This window comes from Hakea prostrata, chromosome 8 (genome assembly GCF_041222555.1).
Source record: "Hakea prostrata isolate BN-2017 chromosome 8, UWA_Hpros_2, whole genome shotgun sequence".
Taxonomy (NCBI): domain Eukaryota; kingdom Viridiplantae; phylum Streptophyta; class Magnoliopsida; order Proteales; family Proteaceae; genus Hakea; species Hakea prostrata.
In genome coordinates this window covers 19268920-19285105 of record NC_142607.1, presented here as the reverse complement: position 1 = coordinate 19285105, position 16186 = coordinate 19268920, and the positions used below count along the sequence as shown (strand labels likewise).

Genomic DNA, 16186 nt, shown 5'->3' with positions numbered 1-16186 from the left:
TCTATCTAGGTGATCTTCTCCGATCTCTCGTATGCTCCGAACTCCTATGCTAGCTGAGTCACCCGATGCTCTATCCTATCCTGTCGTGACTCCATCCTCTCGTACATCTGCTCTGTCCGACCTCCATTCTCTCTAGCATGGAAGTCATCGATCTCATCTGTGCTCCAAGATCCGAAGTCTCCGGAACCGCATGTGAAGGGCCACCCGCCTCGAAGTGTGATGAAGGAAACTCGTGATGCACGAGCTCAGCCTCGCGCATATCTGCATCATCTCCGGCCCGATCATCACTATCGGGACCGATATCCTCTCCTCCATCCTCCGATCCCCGATCCTCATCCTCCGATTCATCATCATCCTCACCCTCTCGGACCAGGAGATCTCTCCGATCGCCGTAGTCTCATCTCGACGAATGGTCCGAGTCCCAATAGAGTATCCCCGTGATCCAGTGTCCACTGGTGTATCCTCGAAACTCACCCCGAAATGCCCGAAGATCGAGTCGGTAGCCTCCCATAGCAAAGGTTCCGCATGCTAGGCCGCAGAAACTAAGTCCAGCATGACCTGCTGAATGATGTAGGAGAGATCGATCTCGAAGCCCATGTAGATGCGGTAGATGACTAAGGCCTCCATCACCGTGACCCGATGGTGATGTCCGGCTTTCGGCATAATGTTTCGGCCGACTATGCGACCGATAATCCGTGCGAGAATCCGTCATCCGTCCGCTAGTCCACGGTGTGAAGCATCGACGGCTATCCCATAGCGTAGAGCATATCTCGCGTAGCTCGTACGGCATCGGATGGCTGTCCGGATCTGCTCCTGCGGTATCCACACACACCGCCTTGTGGATAGTAAGGAACCCGCAAGATCTCAGCCGGTGTCCGGGTAGAGAAGCGAATCCGAGTCCGGAAGACCCGCTCCCGAGGACAAGTCTAAGTGGATGTCCTTGGCCTCGAGCCTCCTCTGTGTAGGTAAGGTTGCTGAAGAACAACCTCACTAGTTCCGGGTATACCGGCAGATCCTCGGTGAAGAGATGAGTCCACTACAATGTGTCGAACCTCTGCCGAATCCTAAAGGCTCTGAGCTGGCGTAAGTGAAGTAGACGTCCCATCTCGATATTGCGATGGCTGAAGTAGGCCTCGTATAGGAACTCGGCCTGAGGTGTGTCAAACATTTCCGGTCTCCTAACCTCCTGTCTAGGCTCTGAAGGAACCTGACCTCTGCCCCTAAGAGCACCTACGATGCGACCACGACCTCTACCTCGTCCTCGCCCTCCCCTCTGCATAGTGGGTATCTGTGAAAGAGACAAGAGACAATTCCAGTTAGTGCTATTTGAAGATTTGAGCCAAAAGGGTATTTTCGTAATTTTTCGGAAAATTTCAAATTTGGGGGAAATTTGATTTGAACATACCAGCATGTGCGCAATACTTGGAATTTCATGTCTATGAAGTTTGTTTGGTGAAAATCGATCGAAAACTTGGATTAAAGCGAAAAATTCAGCAAGAAGGAAATTTGGGGATTTTGCAATTTAGGTCAAAATTGGATTTTTGAAAAGTTGAAATTGGTTAAATCAAATTGTATGGACCTACCTACAATGTCATCTTGAGCATGTAGCATTTGATCTCGTGCGAAAATTTCAAGCGGTTTGAGAGGAAGCGAAATTTTTCTAAAGTTATCGATTTCGGTATAAAACTTTGCGAGATGAACACCATCATGTTAAAACTTGTTGTCTATGCATGGCATTGTGTTTAAAACCTAGGGAATATGTTTCTAAGCATTCCTAAGCATGATTTCTAGCATTGGATACAAGTAAAGCATGGTTTTATTGAAATGCAAGCATGAGAAGATGAAAATGGAAGAAAGAATGGGAAATTTACCTTGTTTGTGAAGATGGTGTGTTGTGGTGTTGTTGTTGAAGCACTAAATCACCTCAAGAACACTTGTGGGAACTCTTGGAGACTTTCCCTAGAGCCCTCTCACCTTTGGAAGAAGTTGGAATGAGGTTGGAATGTGAAAGTGAGGCTTATAATGCGAATTTTCGCATTCTGTCTGCATTGGTCGACTCATTGGTCGACTGGGTCAGTCGACCAATCACTCGACCAATGGTCACAGAGACCTCATTTGCTGTTGAATTTTTTGAAAATGTGATTTTTGCCTTATGGAATATTGTTTTATGACTATATGGATATATTTGAGCATGATTTAAGTTTTCAAATCATTTGGACTTGTGGTTTATGTCGAATCTTCGAAATTCGGTATTTTGATGTTCTCGGTTTTGCAGAATGGTTACTCTGAGAAGTGGGCGTGGTGAATCCAGTGGTCATGGAGGTGGTGAAATACCTCAGGGAGGTGGCGAAGTACCTCATGGAGGTGGTGAGATACCAAATGTTGATCAGGGTACTCATGAGATACCTGGTGCCCCGAATGTTGGAAGTTTCAGAGATATTGCCAATATTATGGGCAATATGATGCAGCAGCAAGCAACTCGGTTCAACCAGATGTTGGTGGGTTTCATGACTCGCATAATGAGACCCGGGCTGGTGCTAATGTGAATCCTCATGCCGCAGTCCTGAATGCGGGAGGTTTGGCTGGAACTCCTCATACTCGCTTGATGGAGAGTTTTCTGAAGATGCAAGTACCCACTTTCACTGGAGTTACAAAGGACCCCTTGTTTCCCAACAAGTGGCTTCGTGAGTTGGAGAAGGCTTTCCGACATCCGCAATGCTCGGAAGCTCGAAGATTTTGTTTGCTGAGACCGAAGTTGCAACAAGAAGTTGATGCATGGTGGATCTCCACTCGGCCTGTTTTGGAAGGTTTGCATGCAGGAGTTGTAACTTGGGAGTTATTCAAAGAGGCTTTTTGTATGAATTACTTTCCCGAGGCGGTAAAAGATGCGAAGGAAGCTGAGTTCATGATTCTTACTCAAGGATCTCTGTCTGTGTTGGAGTACCAACAGAAGTTTGAGGAGCTTCATTTCTTTGCTCCAGATTCTTTGAAGGAAGACCTCGCGAAAGCAAAGAAGTTCTTCAAAGGACTGCGCCACTGCCATTAAAGCTTACCTCACGATCCGGCCTATAGTGAGCTATGCTCAAGTGGTGCGAGAACTCGAAGAAGTTGGAAGAAACAGAGAAGGAAAGTGCTCGTGTGCAAAAGCCTTGGCAGTCAAGGAATTCTGGTTTGATGGATCGTAATGACCGTCGTTTTGTGAGACCTACACCCTACCCCACTCCTACCTTTCGGGCTAAGAGTGTAGGTTAGAACACGGGTTTTCAGCGAGACCGGCCGTTTAGACAAGATGGCGGAAACCGACCACCAGCAAGTGCAAGTGCAAGTGCAAGGCCTTTTGTTCGGAAGCCCTCTGTTGCAGCTACCCCTATTGGATCCAAGCAATCCTGTTTGCTTCTCTTGCAAGCAAGATGGTCATTTTGCTCGTGCTCAGTCCGGGCGGCCCGCCCAAGACAGCCGCCCCTGGTGGTGAAGAGTGCTCCTGCTCCTCCCTCCGGTAGAGTTTTCAGTATTTCCGGTCTTGAGCAGGATCCAAGCCATGAAGTGATTACGGGTACATTGTTAGTCGCTTCTATTTCTGCATTTGTCTTATTTGATACGGGTGCATCTCATTCGTTCATGTCATCTCGCATTCATCAAGAAGACTAACCTAAGCCCCGAGAAGTTGTCTAGTTGTTTATTGATTAGTACACCTACTGGTCCTTGTTGTGAAACTAGATAAGGGGTTATCTAAATGTCCTGTGTTGATTGGTGAGAAGAACTTGGAAGCCAATTTTGTGATTCTTGACATGAAGGACTTCGATGTTATTTTGGGAATTGATCGGTTGACAGCCCACAAAGTTGTGTTCCTTTGTTCCTCAAAGAAGATTCAGTTCCATATTTGTGGAAGTCCGGTCTTTGAATTTCGGGGTGAAAAGAGAAGGGTTTGTAAGAAGGTGCTGTCTCAGCACCGATGCAAGTCTATGCCCTAGTGGATGATGCTTCATCCGAAGGCAAGGGTATAGTGGAGAAAAGAGTCGATGAAGTCGAGTTGTCTGCGACTTTGTTGATGTCTTCCCCGATGATCTATCAGGAGTGCCTCCGGACAGAGATGTCGAATTTTCTATTGATCTCGTCCCTGGTGCCGCTCCGGTATCTAAAGCTCCGTATAGGATGGCTCCTACTGAGTTGAAAGAGTTGCAAAATCAGTTGAATGAGCTCATTGATAGAGGTTTCGTGCAGCCTAGTGTGTCACCTTGGGGAGCTCCGGTCTTGTTCGTCAAGAAGAAAGACGGTAGTATGCGCTTGTGCATCGACTACCGTGAGTTGAATAAGTTGACTATCAAGAATAGATATCCGCTGCCCGTAATCGATGATCTCTTCGATCGGTTGAAGGGTGCAGTTGTGTTCTCAAAGATTGACTTAAGGTCCGGATATCACCAATTGAAAGTGAACTCTAGTGATATCTTCAAGACAGCTTTCCGAACGCGGTATGGTCACTACGAGTTTAGAGTCATGCCCTTCGGATTGACCAATGCTCCTGCGGTGTTCATGGACCTCATGAACCGAGTATTTCATGATGTGCTTGATAAGTTCGTGATTGTTTTCATTGATGACATCTTGATCTATTCGAAGAGCGATGAAGAGCATGCGAGTCATCTAAGTTTCACTTTGCAAAGGTTGCGAGAAAAGAAGTTGTTCGCTAAGTTTAGCAAGTGTGATTTCTGGCTTAAGAGAGTGGTATTCCTTGGTCATGTAGTTTCAGCCGAAGGTATTCGTGTCGATCCTGAAAAGGTCCAAGTCAGGCTGATTGGGAAAGACCGAAGTCGAGAACGGAAATAAGAAGTTTTCTTGGATTGGCGGGTTACTACAGAAGGTTTATTGAGAATTTTTCTCGGTTGGCTGCTCCTATGACTAAGTTGACCAGGAAAGAAGAAAAGTTTGTTTGGTCTGACGCCTGTGAGAAGAATTTCCAAGAGTTGAAGGATAGATTGACAAGTGCCCCGGTTTTGACTATACCTGATAGTTCCGGTGGTATGACAGTTTATACCGATGCGTCAAAGATTGGTTTGGGTTGTGTATTGATGCAACATGGCAAGGTCGTAGCCTATGCTTCTCGGCAATTGAAGGATTATGAGCGGAATTACCCCACTCACGATCTAGAACTTGCCGCCGTTGTCTTTGCTTTGAAGATTTGGAGACATTATCTTTACGGTGAGAAGATTGCCATTTTCACGGATCATAAGAGTTTGAAATACTTCTTTACCCAAAAGGAGTTGAACATGAGGCAAAGGAGATGGTTGGAACTAGTCTCCGATTATGATTGTGATATTCAAGATATCATCCTGGGAAAGCAAATGTTGTTGCTGATGCTCTTAGTAGGAAGAACCGAAGAAGACTTTGGATTTGAATGCTTTGAGTTTACCATTGTGGTCTTCTATTGAGAGTTTTGATTTGGAAATCGTCCCCGAGAATTCTGATTTTATTCTTTCGCCATGACGGCAAGATCTGGTCTTAGAGATAAGATTGTTGCTCACAGCAGTTCGATCGACAAGAGTTTTTGATCAAAGTTGAGAAGATTTCTTCGAATCCCGAGTCGGACCCCGACTTTGGTATATCCATGGATGGTGCTTTGTTGTTTAGAGGAAGATTGTGTGTGCCTGCAAATGAAGAAGTTAAGAAAGAAATATTGAAGGAAGCACACCAGTCAGGTCTTTTACTATACACCCGGAAGCACCAAGATGTACAAGGACTTGAAGGAACATTTTTGGTGGATTGGTCTAAAGGCGGATGTTGATGATTTTGTTGCCAAGTGTGAGACTTGCCAACGTGTGAAAGCCGTTCAACAACCTCCATCTGGATTACTTCAGCCTCTTCCTATTCCTAGTTGGAAGTGGGAGGATATCTCCATGGACTTTGTGACTAGCTTGCCTCGGACAAGTAAAGGCAATGACACTTTGTGTGGGTGATTGTTGATAGGTTGACCAAATCAGCCCATTTCATTCCTATGAAGATCACTCATACTCCGGATAAGCTAGCAAGGCTTTATGTGGATAATGTGGTTCGTCTGCATGGTGTGCCATTGAGTATTGTTTCGGATCGTGATCCCGGTTCACCTCAAGGTTTTGGAATAGTTTGCGTAAGGCCTTGGGAACCCAATTGAACTTGAGTACAGCTCATCATCCACAGTCGATGGACAATCCGAGCGGACAATTCAGACATTGGAAGACATGCTCGGATCTTGTGTGGTGGATATGGGTGGTAATTGGGATGAACACCTAGTTTGGTTGAGTTTGCCTATAACAACAGCTTATCAAGCAACAATAGGCATGGCTCCATTCAAGGCTTTGTATGGCAAGACTTGTAGGACACCTTTGTACCGGACTCGAGACAGTGAAAGAAAAGTCTTAGGTCCCGAGATGATTGAAGCTACGAGTGCGATGGTAGATATGATAAGAGAAAGGATTAAGTCTCGCCTATCAAGACGGAAATCTTATGCTGATAAGAGAAGGACCGATTTGGAATTTCAAGTTGGAGAGAAAGTCTTTCGAAGGTCTCACCAATGAAGGGTGTGATGAGATTCAATGTTAAGGGAAAGCTTAGCCCTCGTTACATTGGACCTTTCGAGATTTTGGAAAAGGTTGGACCTGTTGCGTATCGATTAGCATTACCTCCGCCTCTTGCTGGTGTTCACAATGTGTTTTATATTTCGATGCTCCGAAAATACATAGAGAATCCGGAACACATTTTGCAGCAAGCACTCGAAGGACTTAGTGCTGATTTGACCTATGATGAAGAACCGGCCGAAATCTTGGATAGGAAGGACAAGCAGCTGCGGAATCGCACCATTCCTTTGGTGAAGATTCGGTGGAAGAACCATACCCCTCGAAGAAGCTTCTTGGGAGAAGGAAGAAGATATGAAGGAGAAGTTTCCTTACCTCTTTGGAAGCACAGGTACGCTTTCAATTTCGGGGACGAAATTTCTTTAAGGGGGGGAGAATGTAAAACCCAGCCCTAACCTTGACCCGGAAACCTTGTTATTTGTAGGTCCGATGACCCGAAGTAAAGTAAGAAGTCAGCTTTGGGCCATCCCAAAGAGAGGACTTGGTGTCCGGCTTTCAATCCATGAAAGTTGATGGTGAGGTTCTATTTATGGAAACTGAATCCTGATGAAGATCTGATTAGTTGATGGACTTGGAGTGCTCTCTATCTTGGTTTGAAGGCATTTCTACCTATTAGGTAAGTCACTTGACTTGTGTGCAAAACCCCTTTAGGATTGGATTTGATCTGGACCTTCAATTCCCTGTTTTGGTCTTGCTGTCAGCATTGGTCGACTGATTGGTCGATCGGGGCGATCGACCAATCCACTCGACCAATGAGTGTTGTCTTTGGCAATTAGGTTGTTCTTGCTCTATTTAAGTCCAATCTCGAGTCCACTTCGTATTTGCTGCCTCCAAACTCTCTGGAACGAACCAAAGACCTCTACAAGTCATCTCTCTTGCATCCTTGGTGTTTTCTTGACGGATCTTCGTCGAAACTCTTCTTTTTGCATCAAAAGGTATGTCTACTCTCTTTTCTTCTCCTCCATCTTTGTTTTTCTTTCCTTTTTGAGTTGAGACAGTAGAAGAGATGCTGCATTCTCTGTTGCAAACATCTCTGGACATGTTCTCATGATCATCCTAAGGATTTGAGGCTAGAACAATGATCTTAACCATGATCATTGCAAGCTTTTGAAGGAATCATGATCAAACCATGATCTAATCTTGTTAAACTTCTGATTTGAATTCTAATCTCTTTTGATCTTCTTTATTGATCATGTTAGTAGTTAATTACTGTGTTTTCTTTCCATGATCCATAATCTATAGATCTCTAGTGTTCTCTTCTACCATACTATGTGTTCTTCATGATGCATGGTAGTTACATATATGGTAGGTTTTATTTCCTTATTTAGATTTATGCTTCTAAGCCTTATTCCTTGAAGATCTAAGTATGTTTTCATGATACCATTACCGAAAGCAATGATCCATCCTTCTATTGTTCTTGTCTTTGTTTTCTATTTCAAATTCATCAAGATCCATGGTTGATCTAATTATGGTAACTTTTTGTTTCCTAATTTGGATCTTGATATCTTGATTTGATTGGTGTTTTGAGGTCCCCTATATGTTAGAATACTACTGATGTAGTTTACCCCTTGATTAGTACCCTTTTGAACCACCAAATTCGGATTTCATATCTTAAAACTCTGTTTTTTTTAGGTTATCGTCTGCATTGGTCGATCGATTGGTCGATCGACCAATCGACCAATCCACTCGACCAATGAGTTCAAAGCAACTCCGAATTGGTCTATGTTGGATGTTTTGGTATCTTTTCTGTTAGGGATCTTTCCTAATATGTTGTATATACTTGTTTAGGACCTTCTTCTCAAGTTTGCCGAGATCTTACTTGACTTCTTAGGATTCCTTTGCGAGTTATAAAAGGTAAGGATGGTTATTTCCTTAATTACATAGATAGCATGAATCTAGTTTCTATATTTGAATATCATAGATATGATTCCTAAATTAGATTCTTACAATGATATACTACTGTTGCATAACTTTGATTACAGTAGCATTACTTATTCATATTGAATTGATTCATGTATGATTTACTTACCAATTATATACAAGTGATTGTAATTATTGATTTCTTTCCATATATGAAGTTACCATATATGTGATGATATGAATTGATGCATGTGTATGCTTAAGTATGGTTTGGAAAGGAGAGGTGTCCTTTTGACACTTCGTTCTTGGACTACTACGGGAATATTATGGGATGTTTCCGGAGATGCCCTCTGGACACCTTCCTAAACTGTTGGATGACATATCTAGGATTGTCTAGTAGTGTTTGGCTAGGATTGGTTTTTCTTACCCCCCCCCCCCCGGGGGGGGGCCCCCCCCCCCCCCCCCCCCCCCAACGGGGATCCGGCCCCCCCCCCCCCCCCCCCCCCCCCCCCCCCGGGGCCCCCCCCCCCCTTGGGGGGCCCATTTATTGGTAGGGTCGCATATGGTTAGACTTGGGCTCACGGGCGCTTAAGACCGGTAACCAACCCGGTGAGAGGACGTGAGAGCTTCCCGTTTACCATATGTGGATGATCAATAGGGTTGATGAGTCCGTAGTCGGGGACTATGAGGACTCTAGTGTGAAGGATACCGGAAAGGATCGTCGGGGACGAGGAATGGAAGTATCTCGGATCCGACTTGATGTAACTAAGTAGAAGACTTGCATTTGGCTAGGTTTTACCCTGACATGCGCCAAGATTTATACCAAATGGTTGTGAGAGAGTGTGTTGACTTAACCCCCTGCCAAGGTTTGTCCTGAGGGATGAAGGACCCATTACCAATCGGCTGCTCAAGACCGGTGAAATGATCCGTGAGAGAATCCAAGATATCTTAAATGGTTGAGGATGTGAGTAGACTTTCCTAAAGAAGTACGGTGCTATGACTTAAAGCATGTCCGCCAATAGAGACCAAAGCATACATAGAGTTAGATTCATTCATTCATTGCTTGTCTCATATCATACCGCATTCATGATTGATCTAGAATCCCGCCATTTATGTTATTATGGATTTTTAATCGCCTTTACCGAGTTTCTTTGAAACTCATTCCTTTATTGTACAATGTTGTTAGACTATCCTGCAGTGTACCGAGTACTATGACGGTCCCTATGAAGAAGCGCAAGGCCAAGAGGCATATCTCCGGGAAGGTGATTGCGGTTACCACAATTACTCAGAAGATTCCGCGAGTGGTTATGCTCCGTACGATGCTTAGTCCGACCATCGAGTGGAAGCGTCCTTGTGCCATTTATGAGATTTACACTTACAAGGATGTTGTCTATAAAGTGGAGAACAATTTAGTTACCCAATGTACTAGCTACTGGGATTAGATTTTATTTAGTTTATTCTCTTTAGAGCTACTTTTCCGCTGGTTGTAGAGTGGGATTTTTGCCTCACTTTACTTATCTGTTTGATACTCGATTACATCTATTATTCCGATTCATTTATGATTCATTCTTTCTTTATTAGATCTATGATTTATCCCCCCCCCCCCCCCTCCCCCCCTCTTATATTTATTTTTATTTTTTTTTTTATTTATGATGAGGAAACCCAAACACCAGACCCCCGACCCCCCGCCCCGCCCCCACCCCCAGGACCCGGGGCCGGGGGCGGGCCCCCAACCACAACAAACAAAAGGGGAAAAACCAAAGCGACAACCGCCGCGCCGCCGGCCCCCCCCCCCGCGGGGGAGAAAAACACAACCAAGGGGGGTGGGGCCAAAGGGGGAAAACCCCCCCCCCACAAAAAAAAAACCACAAACCAGCCTGGCTTTGGTGGCCCCCCCCCCCCCCCCCCCCCCCCCCCCCCCGGGGGCGGGGAGAGAGTGTTGACTTAACCCCCAGCCATGGTTTGAGAGCCAGGTGTGGACTTACCCCTTTGCCCAGGATCCCTACAGAGGTAACCAGTCCTTGCCGGATCAGAGAGACTAGACCTACCCAGAGGAGGGGTGGTGTATATCTTAAAGCATGTCAGCTATTAAAGACTTGCATAGTTAGATCTTAGTAGCATTCATATTTTTGCATACCATTCATATCATTTCATGCATGCATTCATGGATTGTATTGACATAGATATGAAAATTGTCTGTTCCTTACTAAGTTCGTCAAAACTCACTCCTTTCATTGTATATATTATATGAGTTGTACAGATGGTGGCTCAACGTCAGAAGTTGGAGATGATTCATATGAAAGAGCCTTCTCGTATGAAGCTGATGTGAGACAGACAGTGGTACATGGACTTGCAGAGCATGGAGCCTCCTGAAGATGCTTGTGTGCACTTTTAGCACCCATTGATGGCCGACGGAGGCAGATTCCCAGGATTTTGATGATCGTGTGGAGAAAGATTGGAGGATATCTTTACTTGCTAATTTAGAAAACTAGTTTTTCGATTTAGAAAAGAAAACCAAAGAGAGGATTATTTAGTTTATTTATTTTGCTTCCGCTGAACTCGATATTACATTTGATTCTTGATTCTTTCCTTTGACTATTTCTTGGATATTTATTGGAGTATTTGGACTCCTGTAACCTTTTTATTAATTATTGCACTATTCTTGCTCTTGGTTACATGTATTTGTATTTATTATTATTCATAGACTAAAATCGTGGATCCTGTGACGGATCGCACCCATGGGTTGTCGGGCGGGTAACCGAGGCCGGCGGGCGGGGTGTGACAGCGTTGGCCCGAACGGCATCCAGATTGTATTTTGGAGGCACTGTGAAGAAAGCCAAAGTTAGAGAACTCGATGAAGTTGTATTATGATCAGGTAGAGCACAGAGATTAGGAAGCTCACAAGGGGCCTGCCCCCAAATTGAAGGATAGCTTTATATTCCATCTCCAAACCATGAATCTCTTGGTACCATGCGATTGACTTAGTCTTTTTAGCAACCGTTTGTTCAACATCGGTCAATGGGAGAGCATAGTTGGCTTCGGTATAAGAATCAAGCTGGTTCCAAGCAATCGGGAAGTTTAGATCTGATATGGGTGCTTGGCAGAAAAATTACCGATTACACCACCCTTTGTGGTTAGAAGGGGAAGTACCCTTGGCTAGGATGCTACCCAACCATCCAAGGTCGGTCTTGTTACGCTTGGAAAGAAAAAGCCAACCCGGAGGGTTGGATTGAGACAAAGTATAGAAATGTACAAACAAAGCAAGAGAGGGCTTAATGCTAAGCTCGAAGCATAGACCGAGGAAGCCAATGATGTGACGCCAACTGTTAGGGAGGAGCATTCCAGGACAAATATCCCAGTGATTCAGGACTACGGAAAATAAAGGGTTAAAAAACGAAAACCGAACCCCACTCTCCAAGGTATCAAGTATAGCAAGAATTCGAATTAACCCTCTCATCGGGATTAGGAATTCGAAGGAAATAGGAATGAGGAAAAGAATAGTGTTCGGACGCCAATACCAATTCGGCTTCGGTATAGCTAGAAACAAAAAGCCTGGACCTTGTGAAGGTCTTTTGGATGGTCGGGAGGCCTTGGCGGCAGATTTTGAAGTTTTTGACGATCTGGAGTAGGGGGTAGGGTTGGAACCTTAGGTTTTTTCTTTTGGTTCACTTCTTCAAGCCAGCAATCAGTTATTTTCTGCTCCTCATTACCAGATTGTTCAACGGAGAGAGAAGCAGTAGCCTCATCATCGGAATCGCCTTGACCAGCATTATGTTCAGAGGATCCCTCGTTAGAAGTTCTATCGCTTCCCATTACAAGGAAAGTCTGGTTTTTGTTTGTAAATTAGAAGAAAATGAGAGTACGAAAACGAAAGGAGTAACTAAAGCAAGTAAAGAAGGCAGAAAGGAGTCAATGAACTTTCTTGTTCACCGGAGAAGAAGAAAGCTTGAGGAATAGGAAGACTGGCAAATTGCAGAGGAGACAGCGACAAGGTTCAAAATGTAGACAAGAAAATGAAATTCGAAAAAGGCGAACGGACTTTAAATAAGCAAATGAACGAATGCGTGTAGGATCAGGATCAATCTAAATCAACGATCGCGATTTGGAGACATTTCGAAGGATCGTAAACAGGATCAAATCGGAATTGACGTTTGGAAAAAAAACTGTCGTTTCGAATTTGAGAACAATGATGATTGTGGCTGAAGCAGACACGTGGTGGCCCCCGCATGAAAAATGAAGACGTTTGGGTGGCCTAGGGAAAACAATGACGCAGCATAATAAATGCGACTTGACATTCAAGCGAGCGTCAAACCGTTCGGATTCTTCATCAGATATTCATGTTCGGTTTGAACCAAACCAAGCCCTCGGCGTTCCCGAACGCTTGGTCTGGGGGGCTCATGATACAGGAAAATCATGATTGAATCGGGTCCACCCTCGGTTCAATCCTTGACCCAATCGGGAACGACCCGACCATCTCAGATTCTAATTAACCGGGTTAAAGGATAACGTGTTAAGGAAGGAACCTTGCAGCTCCAGAAGGCAAGCACACGCCTAGGAAACTCGGGATAAATAATCCACCAAGGGGTGGTTATTAACACTCACAGAAGTGGACGATCGTGCAAGACAGGGTAACTACCATACCCTCAGTAAATGATTGTGTGATTAAGGGAAGTTATCCACTACTCCAAGAAAGAGGTCTAATCGTAAAGATCCGATGGCTACCAAGAGAAGGCTCGAACGAATCCAACGGATGGGATTAGAAGGTAAAAACTATATAAACCACAACCTATGTACAAAGAAGGAAACTGAATCATAGTCCCAATATTCGTATTCAAATTTACGCTGTGCAACTAGCCAGAGCATTGTGACCAGTTCCTTAACTAATTTAGCCTTCGGATGTGGCTTCCTGACCCCCACGGTCGGGCCACGTCTGACGTTGTTTTGCAAGTCATTCACTAGTGATCAAAGGGCTAAGCAGATTTTGGACGCATCAGGGTGGTTCTCAAGATTTCCCTCCTAAATATTTTAAGAATGCGAACTCTCAAAATTTCCCTTCTAATTTTAAGAACACAAAAATATCATCATTCCAAATATTTTAAAACCTTGAAAATATCCTCATCCCAAATATTTAAGACCCAAAAACATTCTCAAAGATATTTGAAATGCCTACGTTTTTTATTTACTAAAAGGCTTGCTTTTTTAGCTTCTTATAATAAAATATAGGAACGTCTAAAAGAAAAATTGAAGAGCAATTATGTCTTTTCCTAACCTTTTTTCTAACTTAAAAGTAAGGCGGTCAAGCATTAAGGGCACCTTTGCAATTTAAATAACTAAAGGATGGTAAACATAATTATGTGCAACTCTAAGGGTGTATCTTTTCTTTTCGTTTTACACGTGTTATCCTGCCCTTTACTGCACACGCTCCAGATCAGATTCGGAGTTAGGGACACATTTGAATGTCTGCCAAGTCAGCCATTTGGACGTGTGCATCCAACGAAGGGAGTGGATGCCCTAAAATTCGTTTTTCTCTCTCTCTGCAGGCCGAGTGGAAGTTTTGTTAGTCTTTCACGAGAATCCTACAAGTTAAAATCCTCACACAGATTTAATCGCTGATTCTGACCTTGAGCTTTCGAGAAATCTGGTAAATCTTCTCACGTTGATCTTTCAAGTAGGTATTGTTCTCAAGTACGAATGGTTCGGAGAATTTCTGTAGATTCTAGCTTGTAATTGGTCCGTATCAGGTGGTGTTTTGCTTCCTGTATTGATTACTGTTTATTATTTTTAATTTTGATAGAGCGGGAGAGGGAATGATGAGTGGAAAGCAGAAAGAGTGGATGATTTTGATTTTTTGCTTTTTTTTTTTGATCTGTCAACTAAAAGGATATATATATTACAAATCATAATTAGGTTACATTTTGATTGTTTGTTTTGATATGCATATTGTTAAGGGAAATTGCTGCGATATTTGTTTGAAGTATGTGGGTTTTGGTGACTGTAGAGCAAGGAAGGTGGGATCCTTTTGGTTTACTTGTTGTTTGCTTTTGAAAGTTATAATATATTTTATTCCTGAAAATGGTGTGGAAATTTCACCCCCCCAAAAAAAAAAAAAAAAAAAAAAGAAGAAGAAGAAGAAGAAAGAAAATGATGTGGAAAAGCATTGAAGTTCTTGTACTGCATATTAACAGCAATTTCGAAGCTCATGATAGATATAAATAAGTAGATATTGTTCATTCCGTAGTATCTTATGATTCAATAGATTGTACGTGAAATTAAATTTTCAAACATCTGTCGAGATATGGCTTTGCAGATATAGGAATTAATCATATTGTTGGTGCTGATATGGTGAAAGTCCAAGGATTCATAATATTACAGAGATTTCTAGACGTGCATTAATTCTAGGATTTATCCATTAGTCTTCAATTGTCCAAAGTTTAAACTAGGATTATGCTTTTGCCCTTGGAGATATTATCTCTTATGGAAATGGTCAAAAATTCTGTTTTCGATATCAAGTTTCATGCTTCCTGCCTGATGTTGTGGACTTCCTTGAAGAGTTGACTGATATTAATGACGATTAGTTTCATAGATGCTTCAGACATTCTGTTATTCATTTGCTTCCTCTTGAACTGAGAACTATTTGAAACCATGTGAACTTTACCTGTCAAACTAATTGCCTTTTCTATTTTTGGTGGGTTTAGGTACACTTACATTCTTTCATTTGCACATTGGTTTGTGCTCACCTAACTACAAGGGCTGAAGCTTTGAATCTCCATACATATATAGTAATGGCTAGATCATTATCTAGTTTACTCTTCAAGGGTGTCACGGGTCTTCCAGCTGCGAATTCCTTTCGGACAGCGGTAAGAGACACTTTCCAGTGCTTGTACAATTTGCTTCCTCAGTCTACAAGATTTGTTTAAAGATGCTAAGTATTACCTTCTTGTCACTATCTACCTAGAATCGGGTTCTAGAATCCAGAAACACAGATTTATAAGCCTCCTTTCTCGTGTCTTCTTTACCGCTAGAAGTTCAGGAAGAACTGCATGAGGAAAAAGAAATGAAGGCAATAGAGCTTTAGTGAACAAGAAGCTCAACTTATAATGGGAGGCAAGTAATGTGAAACATGTCAAAATGTTGAAACCTTTCGCAAACTTCCAGGCTAGGGTTACAATCATAGAGTCAAAGGCTTGCTTATATGAAGACATGAGTGATACATCTGAATCCAGATGGATGCAATCTCAAAGAAATAGCTGATGAGCTATATTTTGTCCATATAATTCTTCTGGTTGATTTTATTCCTTAATAGGAGTCCTTGAAGTATTCTGGTGATGGTTTCATGTCTGTTAGTTCTGATTGTGTTTCTGGAGGAGATGGTCAGATAATAGAATAGATGAAAGACACATGACTCAGTCCTAAGAAATTGTGGAGGTATCGATTCAAGGAACTTCAACTGGAGAGGTTTATGTAAGTCACAATTTGTAATAGGAACTTAGAAAACCACTCTGGAAGATATGAGAGGTTGTGTACTCATGCTTTGGGGTTGATATGGAAAATGAATACATAAATTTCAGGATAATGCAATGTTTCCATGAATTCAGCGATTCTTGCAATTACTTCTGGAATGTAATTTTGGTTGATGTATACTTTAATTATATTTGTATGCATAGTGACTGCAGCACAGTTGGAAGTTTGGTGGGCTAGATGTCATTCTAGTCCTAACTAACCCC

The 16186-nt window shown here is 43.0% G+C and overlaps 1 protein-coding gene across 1 annotated transcript in view; it reads left to right on the top strand.

Moving 5' to 3' along the window:
• Positions 1 to 13908: 13908 nt before the first annotated feature.
• Positions 13909 to 16186, top strand: part of LOC149007383 (monothiol glutaredoxin-S15, mitochondrial-like) — a 31798-nt gene continuing 29520 nt past the window's right edge. The window contains exons 1-2 of the mRNA XM_089166498.1: positions 13909 to 14103; positions 15158 to 15319. Of these exons, the coding sequence (XP_089022624.1) occupies positions 15245 to 15319 (75 nt within the window). The 5' untranslated portion in view covers positions 13909 to 14103; positions 15158 to 15244. The remainder of the gene's footprint in view (positions 14104 to 15157; positions 15320 to 16186) is intronic.